At 36.9% G+C, this 10,325-nt stretch overlaps 1 protein-coding gene across 1 annotated transcript; it reads right to left on the bottom strand.

Annotated features, from left to right (window-relative positions):
* Positions 1-4,132: 4,132 nt before the first annotated feature.
* On the bottom strand, positions 4,133-7,825 carry LOC105219101 (uncharacterized). Its single transcript, XM_011195026.3, has 5 exons — positions 7,639-7,825; positions 6,982-7,189; positions 6,736-6,922; positions 6,554-6,670; positions 4,133-6,492 (listed from the first exon to the last, which is right to left on the bottom strand). Exons 1-5 carry the CDS (start codon positions 7,777-7,779, stop codon positions 5,553-5,555), a joined length of 1,593 nt encoding a protein of 530 aa, XP_011193328.2. The 5' UTR covers positions 7,780-7,825; the 3' UTR covers positions 4,133-5,552.
* Positions 7,826-10,325: the final 2,500 nt, after the last annotated feature.

The following is a 10,325-nucleotide window of genomic DNA, read 5'->3' as shown; positions in this document are numbered from 1 at the left end:
ATGACGCAGGCTATGACCAATTTATCCAAAAACAAGTAAGGAAGAGCTAAGTTCGGGTGTCACCGAACATTTTATACTCTCGCAATTTATTTAGTTAATTTTATTAATATAACAAACAATTTGACTCACATATTCGGCATATATGTATATGCATAAAGTCCATTGAAAGTTTTAAAACCCTAATATTAGGTATATAGGAGCTAGAGGAAGTTATGACTCGATCTCACGTATTTTAGGCACGGAGACATACTATATTATTAAAAGAAAGATATTCCCTCACCTATATTTTCGGTAAAATACCTATGATTTCGACGATTTTTAGAAGGGTGATGCCACACTATAAATGTAGTATTTGTGCAATGTTCTGTTCTGATATCTTCACTAGTGCTTACATTATATATTGTAAAGGATCGGATCGTCTTCAAAGTTTTTGTATATAGGAAGTTGACGTAGTTGTGAACCGATTTGCCCTATTTTCACAACATATCATTGAGATGCAAGGAACAAGTGGGCGAAACCACGCCGATTTAAGATTTTGTATACCATTTTGAGTGCAGTTCATAACCTTTGTATAGGGGGTGTTCGTGGTTATACTCCGATTTTCTTCATTTTTGGACCGTATAAGGAAGTACCTAACGACTCTAGAAAGTTTCCATGATATAGCTTTGGTAGTTTACGATATATGTACAAAAAACTTAGTAAGGGACGGGGCCACGCCCACTTCTCCAAAAAATTACATCCTCATATGCCCCTTTATAGTGCGATCCTTCATACCAAATTTTAGCTACAATGGCTTAATTTATGGCTTAGTTATGGCACGTTATGTGTTTTCGGTTTTCCCCATTTTGTGGGCGTGGCAGTGGTCCGATATTGCCCATCTTCGAAAGCAACTTTCTTATGGTGCCAAGTTTCATCAAGATATCTTAATTTTAACTCAGGTTACAGCTCGCACAGACAGACGGACGGATTTGAACTACCATCTTCACCCTAACCACTTCGGTATATAACCCTATATCTAACTCGTTTAGTTTTGGGTGTTTCAAACAACCGTACTCTCTTAGCAACTTTGTTGCGAGAGTATAAAAAAAACAATGTTAGATACTCCTCTACATGATAAACCTCTGTACTAAATTTGACAATGTCAAACAAAGTTACGAGGGTGTTAAAATATATGCTAATATTATACAGTTTTATAGAGCTAATAAATATAGTAAAGTTTCATAGTTGATAAATTCCAAAAGCCATGAAAGGTTCCGACACATCTTACTTGCATAAAGCATACGCTTGAAAACTGTTCCAATAAATATCCCACCCTAGTAACAACTTGTTTCGTTCTTATTTGCTTAAGACCAGTAGGCAAATACATTTTTTGTTATCGTTTAATTGTTGTAAATTTGCTTTAGCATTTTTATCTTCAACGTGTTGTTGACATAACTAATGACCGATTTCATATATTATCTGATAAGACTCGTGGCGTTAGACGTTGGCGCTTTTATCATATCCACGGCCATATTGATTTGTTTAAAAAGGTTATTTTTAAGTATATATTTGTGGTACCATCTGTGGAGGACCTTTGAATGTTCCTCTTTCCAATAAGAGGCTTAAATTATGATGAATAATTGTAATTCTTTTCATATATTTGCTCATGACAGCGATTCCACGCCTGGCCCAGGTGTGGCCAGAATGAGCGCTCCTATTTGAAAATGTCCCGGAGTTTTGATACGATTCCAGAAGAAGGTCTCATTCTCTAGAAAGGACTGCAAATGAAAAACACATTATAAAATTGTCATTCATACTCGACCCAAAACGCCTAGGGCTTCGATTGTAGTCAACCTACAATTGCAGAAAGTCCTTTTATTGTAGGAAGTTATCTTCAATCTATTAAATTATAAACGGGATATTATAACAAGAAATGGAGTTACTAGCTATGTCGAGTTACTCTACTTCGAGATAACCCGTTTGCCAACTAAAAGAAGATATTTTTCGTTATTCAACCCTTTCGACCCCGACGTTACCTGTGAGCAATTTCACCAGTTTAATGATTTAAAGCACAACCTGTGTTCAATTTTTTAACTTGATTTAAGTGGGTACTTATAGGTTAATATATTATGAATGAAAATCAAAACAGTTAGCAACATTCTTTACCGTTATTCTTATAGTTTTTTTTAACATAGTGCATTAATGTCGTTGATAATTTTGATAAAATCGATCCAATTATTATAATAATTTAATTTAATGAAAAAATGAGCATGCATTTTTGTTCGAAATTTATTGAATAATATTTGTTGGAAAAAAAGTTCGTAAGTCGTTTGTGTATTAATCTCACAAGCCATAGTAATAATAAAAAAAATTGTTTTCAGCCATGCGTTCAAAAGAGAAAGATGTATCTTAAAGTGAAATTAACAATATTTTGTAGTTCTTTGGAATGTCGAGTGATGAATACAGTGGAGATATTTCATTGTTGAAAGCGCAGAGATCATTATAATATGACTTTTGGAAGAAATTTGTGAATAGATATTATTCGATTCAATGAAATAACAGAAATAACATAAAAGCATTGACAAAATGTATACTAATTCTCTAAGATAATGAATTGTATTTGATATTACAGGCAGTTTTTGAAAACTTTGGAAACAGGATTCCATCTTACAGGTGAAAATTCTAAAATGGCATTTAAACTTTGTGTCAAGAAATAGATTTCAAAAGCTAAGGGTTCCTTCTGAATTGAAAAAATGTGGGCCGATCGATTACCAGCCCAGCTATTCAAATACGGCGGCGAATAACTGATATGGTGCATCAGTTTCTTTGCATAATATGGAATAAGCCTCCTAAATATCGCCTATAAGGTTCTATCGAGCATACACCACCGTCAACCAACTGATTGGACCTTATCAGTGTGGCTTTAGACCTGGAAAATCCACAACTGAAACACGAAAAGGAGCTGCCTTTATGCCGCGATGTCTGAATTTGGTATCCCCGCAAAACTAATACGGCTGTGTAAGTTGATGTTGAGCAACACCAAAAGCTCCGTCATGATTGGGACGGACTTCTCCGAGTCGTTCGATACCAAACGAGGTTTCAGACAAGGTGACTCACTATCGTGTGACTTCTTTAACTTGATGCTGGAGAAAATAATACGAGCTGCAGAGCTAAATAGAGAAGGTACAATTTTCTATAAGAGTGTACAGCTACTGGCGTACGCCGATGATATCGATATCATTGAAAATAAATCCCGCGCCGTTAGTTCTGCTTTTTCCAAACTGGATAAGGAATCGAAGCGTATGGGTCTGGTAATGAACGCGGACAAGACGAAATATATCCTGTCATCAAACAAACAGCTCATTCGCGTCTTGGCTCCCACGTCACTGTTGACAGTCATAACTTCGAAGTTGTAGATAATTTCGTATACCTGGGAACCAGCATCAACAACACCAACAATGTCAGCCTCGAAATCCAGCGCAGAATCACTTTTGCCTACAGGTGCTACTTTGGAATGAGTAGGCAATTAAAAGTAAAGTCCTCTTTCGACGAACCAAAATCAAACTCTACAAGTCGCTTACCATTCCCGTCCTGCTTTATGGTTCAGAAGCTTGAACGATGTCAACATCAGATGAGACGACACTAGGAGTTTTCTAGAGGAAAATTTTGCGCAAGATTTATGGTCCTCAGAACACTGGAAACTGGGAATACCCCAGACGATGGAACGATGAGCTATACGAGTTATACGACGACATTGACATAGTTCAGCGAATAAAAAGGCAGCGGCTAAGCTGGCTAGGTCAGGTTGTACGAATGGACGAAAACACTCCAGCTCTGAAAGTGTTTGATGCAGTACCCGCCGGAGGAAGCCAAGGAAGGCCTCCACTCCGTTGGAGGGACCAGTTGGAGAGCGACCTGGTTACACTTGGAATCTCCAACTGACACCGAACTACGGAAAGAGAGGAGTGGCGCGCTATTATCGATTCGGCTATAACCGGCTAAACGGTTTCAACGCCAATCACATACATATATTGTAAAGAAATTTGATTTTGGAACCATTGTGATTGTGATTTTTAAATGTATAAATTAATATTAAATAAATAATGATTGTAAATACGTTACTTTTGAACTGAAAACAATATAAAGTATATAATTTTTATAGTTGATAAAATTTATTACTTTTAATTATAAAGTAGGCTTTTGCATTCCTTGTCAGAAACGATTCATTTTAATATTATTTACTCTAGTTTAATATAAAGTGTTGCCAATATCTGAATATAGTTCAAAGACTGTGATCCTTGTAAAGAGTATAGAATCTTCAATTACATCAATTTCCCGGACTAAGCCATTTTTATACTCTCGCAACAAAAGTTACAAAAGTATTACAGTTTTGTACACATAACGGTTGTTTGTAAGTCATTAGATTACACGAGGTAGATATAGGGTTATGTATATTAAAATGATCGGATGACGAGACGAGTTGAAATCCGAATGTCTGTTGTGTTATTTGTATATATCTCGCAAACCAATGAAGCTATATAATCCAGCCGGTTCTCTTACGTACCCCCCACACAACATGAAAAGATAAAAACCACACCCACCTTCGATACCAAAGTTAGGCTGAAAATGACTAAAAACGCGTTAACTCACTATCGAAAAACGTCAGAAACACTAATTTTTACAGAAGAAATAGTAGAAGGAAACTGCACTCAGATTTTTTTACAAAATGGAAAATGGGCGTGGCATCGCCCACTTTTGGGTCAACGGAACCGTACCTCAGGAACTACTCGACCGATTCGAATGAAATTTGGTATATAATATTTTCTTGACACCGGTTCACATCCACGACTACTTTCCTTATAACTCAATTTTGAATTCCATCTGATTCTTTCACTTTATAATGTATAAATAAGGAACCAATGAAGATAGTGAAATAAAACTTTACACAAATACTGTATGTGATTCGTGGCATCACTTGTCAAAAAATTGTCGAAATCGGACTATAACTTTTCAATGCCCCGAATATCGAACATGTTGAGCTCAGCGCCTAAGGGCAAATTTTAAACGAAAATATGGGTAAATCTCGCAGATAATTTAATGTAATTCAGAAGAAATTGTTTTATTCTAATAGTGTGTCTCTGTTTCAAAATTTATTAAAATCGGGTCATAACATCTCCTAACTCTCATAAACGTAATTATAGGTTTTTCAATAATATCATCTAAAAATACGATGGGTTTTATTCTGCATATATGTATTGGTTAATATGTGAGATATTTTAGCAAACTTAAGATAGTGTACAGTCTTGGGTATGGTATTCCGTGCTGGTGAAATGAAACTGGTTGAGGAATTACCTCAGCCCTCATATCTATATATGACGATTTTCGGTATTCTGTTAAATTGTATGCCGAATTTATGGGTAACTTTGTGTGTTATCTTAATAAAATTTTTGCAATAAATTGCGAAAGTATACAATGTTCGGTTGCACCCGAACTTAGCCTTTCCTTACTTGATCTTCAACTTCTACCACTTAAATTAACTAAAATATTATTTAGTTCTTCAAAAGCCCATAATGTTATTTGTTCTCGAATAAGGTCCGCGCATCCTTTCTTACTGTCTTGCCATTATTATTCTGCGGTAATAGATCGACGAAAATTACACCAGCATGCAGTTGCTTATGATCCACTGGTAAACGTTTTCCGACATGATCCTTCACCTGCTCTTTCGTTAGCTCGGCACCTTGACGAAGCACCACTACTGCACCAGCCGCATCCCCGTGCTTCTCGTCATATACACCCACCACACAAACATCCGCCACCTCAGGCAGTTCGTAGATCACCTCCTCTATTTCAGCCGGCCAGTAATGCATACCCTGATATTTGAGTGTGTCTTTTTTACGATCGACAATATACAACATATTATGTACATCAAAGTAACCAAGATCTCCAGTATGGAACCAACCATCCGAATCTTGAAAACGTTTCGTCTCAATGGGATTACCATAGTATCCACTCCAAGTATGACCCGTATTTGTAAATAATTCACCAATTTCATTCGGTTGCAAATTGTTACCCTCTTCATCAACAATACGCGCCTTAACGCCGGAAATTAATGTGCCTACAGCGGTGGGATATTGATCATTATAGTTCAGCGCTGTAAAGCCACATTCCGTCATGCCATAACTAAAAATTACTATGCCATTCTTAAGTAGATTACTCAGTTGCTGTAAAGTCGACCGACTGATGAAGCCACCACCAACCAGGCAAGAGCGAACAGAACTGAAGTTATCTGTAGTAGCTGATGGGCAAGCGATCAAGGCGGAGACATGACTTGGCGCAGCTAGTATGAAAGAGATTTTGTACTTCTTCACCAGCGCGGTCATATATTCTGGTGTGAAGGGCTTATTGGTGATTACACGTTTACAACTTGTGCTCGCAGAGAGGAATGTAAAGTAAAATCCAGATAGCCAATCTAAGCAGCTGTTCGTGAAGATGATATCTTCGCTGTTAACGAATCTACATATATGAAACATACATATGAATATATAGACACATTTTCTTTACTACTTGCACTCACGTGTGATCGAATTTCAGTAAATAATTCGGCATACATACAGATTTGGGCATACCCGTTGTGCCGGACGAACACAGTATTGCTACTGTCTGCTCACCACCCAATATCAAAGGCTCTGGTCTATAAACGGTTAAAAGTCAAACCACTTTTAAGACCACCACTTTGGTAGTTAAATTTTCACTTACTGGTAAAACTCTTCATTTGGTACACGATCCAACAAGTCTTCGACTGTGGGTACGCCTTTAATATGGTTGATCAACGTATAGAATAATGGCTTCAGAGAGCGAGTTGCTTCATGAACTTTCTCGAAAATTTCACCGTCGCAAAATATTATTTTCGGTGCGGTGATTTTGAAGAGCCGACATATTGTTTCTACAGATTTTAATAATTGAATAGTTTATTATTATCAAGCATTAAGACTCCTCGGTTACCTTGATCCAAGACCGAGTTCACAGCATGGAAGGGTGTACAGTTCATAAAACAGCCAACCGCTACAGAGCTTGTGTAGGTGCTGTTCTTTGCCACAATAGCGATGACGTCGTCATGCCGTAAACCGATTTTCTTGAAATACAGGGCCAGTCGGGTTGACCAAGTTAACAATTCCCGATTGGTTACTTCACGGCCGTCAATATCTGATACCTTTATAAATGAAATCAACTATTAACATTTACTCGACACTATCTGCTGTATTAACAAAAGTATGTTGTATTTATAAAATGCAAGACTTTCTTCAGATAATTTAATTTAGATTATATATGTACATAAATTATAGTCGGTAGTCCAAAAAATTGTAGTATGTTATACACCGGCTGAAGCAATGAGCCTCCCCGCAATTCTAACTATCGTCTCTTGAAATATATTCATTCATTAAAACGTTTCAACACAGCTTTTGTCATGAATGCTGTCGACTTCTAATGCCAAATATTAAACAGGATGAGAAAGAAACTAATGCACAAAATAAGAAGACCCTTATTTTGGAATTCAAATTCAAAGATTCACAAAAATAATTTAAAACACACAAATTTTGCTGATAGTTCATATAAGTGAGAATTGTATACATCGAGAAAGGTTCGAGGCACTCCACTAACCTGGCAAACTGTGTTTGGAAAATTCTTCAAATTTTTGTAAATAATATTTCCCACGGAGCAATTGAAATCGTAAAATAGAGTCGGATTGGCGCTACTCCACACACGCTCCTCTTCATCGTACGAACACTTTATGCAGGCCATATTAAAATTCGAACTTGTAACTGCGGCATTAACTAAAATTGAAACGATTAGTCACTTACTTTAAATACCCTCATAATGCGAACATAAATTAGCAGGCGACCATCAGAGCATTTAGAATATGTGTGTTGTCACCAACCTTTTACGCGCGGGCTTGATACCCACTACTAGGGATGGCAACGATTAATCATTTGATTAAATTAATCGATTATTTTCATTTAATTTACGATTTAATTGCATCGAAACACCTTTTCAAATTACTCGACTATTACTCGAGTAATTGCAAAATAATCGCAAACACCATTTTCAAATTTAATACATTTTATATTCATCTAAGTTAGCTTACAAGGGTCGAAATTGGTCACATCAGTCATTAATGAGTGCAAACGTTGTAAACATAGTTAAATTCTAATATGTCAACGTAGTTTAATATCAAAAAATGAATATCTGGTAACACTGCATTTACAGTTAAGTCAAACGCATTTTACGTTCAGTTGTTTGAAGTGCAATGGCGCCAGTTAAAAGCGAAGTATGGAAATTTTTTAATAAAATAAGCAATAACTACGTTAAATATCAACTCAAATATCAAAAGCGGGTGCAACTGCGACCGAAAAACGCAATCGTTTGACAACAAAACGTTTATCGAAATTGCTTTTTCTTCAAACTTGGTTGAACAGACTTCTAAATTTTCTTGACTTCATGAATATATTTTCCTTTTAAGACAAATGAATTTTTAATACGATATTTTAATTTTATTTACGTTTTTGTTTTTGTGTATATACCAACACAATTTGAATGTCTGAAATAAGAATATAGTCTCCTATTTACTGCTACTTTGGACTGAGTAGGCAATTGAAAAGTAAAGTCCTCTCTCGACGAACCAAAATCAAACTCTACAAGTCGCTTATCATTCCCGTCCTGCTTTATGGTGCAGAAGCTTGGACGATGTCAACATCAGATGAGACGACACTAGGAGTTTTCGAGAGGAATTTCGCGCAAGATTTACGGACCTCAGAACATTTGCAACGACGAATACCGCAGACGATTGGAAGAGTTCAGCGAATAAAAAGACAGCGGCTACGCTGGCTAGGTCATGTTGTCCGAATGGACGAAAACACTCCAGCTCTGAAAGTGTTCGATGCAGTACCCGCCGGAGGAAGCCGAGGAAGGAGAAGGCCTCCACTCCGTTGGAGGGACCAGTTGGAGAGTGACCTGGTTACACTTGGAATCTCCAACTGACGCCGAACTTCGAAGGAAAGAGAGGAGTGGCGCGCTCTCATCGATTCGGCTATAACCGTCTAAACGGTTGAACGCCAATCACATACATACATACATATTTTATTGGTTTTATTTTTACGCAAAGTTGCAAAACATAGCCTTTCAAGCAAGAGGCAATTGTTTTACTTTAAGATTGCTGTGCATATTTTGAAAAATTTAATGTCATTGTGCTACTTAACTTCAAATGTAGGCCATTTTCTCTTTTTGGATATGTCTGGGACTCTGTGATAGAGCATTATAATACAAGATTCGGCGCTGAAACTGATGGTGGTCTTTATGCAATTTTGTATTATTTGAAAACATTGGAATTAATCGATTAATCGATTTTTTTACATTAATTGCAATTAATTGCAATTATTTTTTTATATCTTTCAATTAATCATTTGATTATTTAATCGATTAAAAAAAATTTTTTGCCATCCCTACCCACTACTGATCTCAAGTGAGACAAAATTCTTACAAACGAGCATTGCCACACACAACTGAGATAAGAAGATATGTTTATGCTTCGTATGCCCTTCTCCTCCTCATTTTCTTCCGTGTACATATGAACATAAAAATGGGCCGGCAATTGTAAACGAATCGCGGCCCAACTTTTTCGAAGGTGTGTTTAAACGGCCACATTATTATGACACTCACAGCTTTTGAACACTATCTAAAAGCATCTATTAAGTACCGCAAGGTAGTTACTTGTGTGAAGTGGAGTACATTACTCGATCTAATTTTTTAAATAAATAAACTATTTACATAATATAAATAGAAAGCACAGACAACGTAATGGTCGGCTATTAATTAACTAAATGTGGTACGAAAACATAACGTCAACCTCACCTTCCCCCTGTTTACTACAAACGAGGCTGTGACAACCGAGTAAAGGCGGTATAACCATAGTATCAGCGAGGAAGAATCGGCTACGCCACTACCCAACTAGAGGCAAAATCGACAAACCCGGCTCAGATGCAAATTTATTTATTTAATTTTATTAAGATAACACACTACCCATATACTCGGCAAGCCGCGAATGTGCTGACTGTTTGTTTGATGACAGGAGATATTTTGTCTTGTCCTCGTTCACCACCAGACCCATTCGCTTCGCTCTTTATCCAGGTGGGGAAAAAGCAGAACTAACGGCGCGGTTCTTGGTATCAATATCATCGGCGAACGCCTGCAGCTGTACACTCTTATAGAAGATTGTACCTTCTCTATTTAGCTCTGCAGCTCGTATAATTTTTTTCAGCATCAAGTTAAAGAAGTTGCACGATAGTGAGTCA

This window comes from Zeugodacus cucurbitae, chromosome 6 (assembly GCF_028554725.1).
Source record: "Zeugodacus cucurbitae isolate PBARC_wt_2022May chromosome 6, idZeuCucr1.2, whole genome shotgun sequence".
Taxonomy (NCBI): domain Eukaryota; kingdom Metazoa; phylum Arthropoda; class Insecta; order Diptera; family Tephritidae; genus Zeugodacus; species Zeugodacus cucurbitae.
Note: the sequence above shows the minus strand (reverse complement) of the source record. Positions and strands in the feature narration are given on the sequence as shown.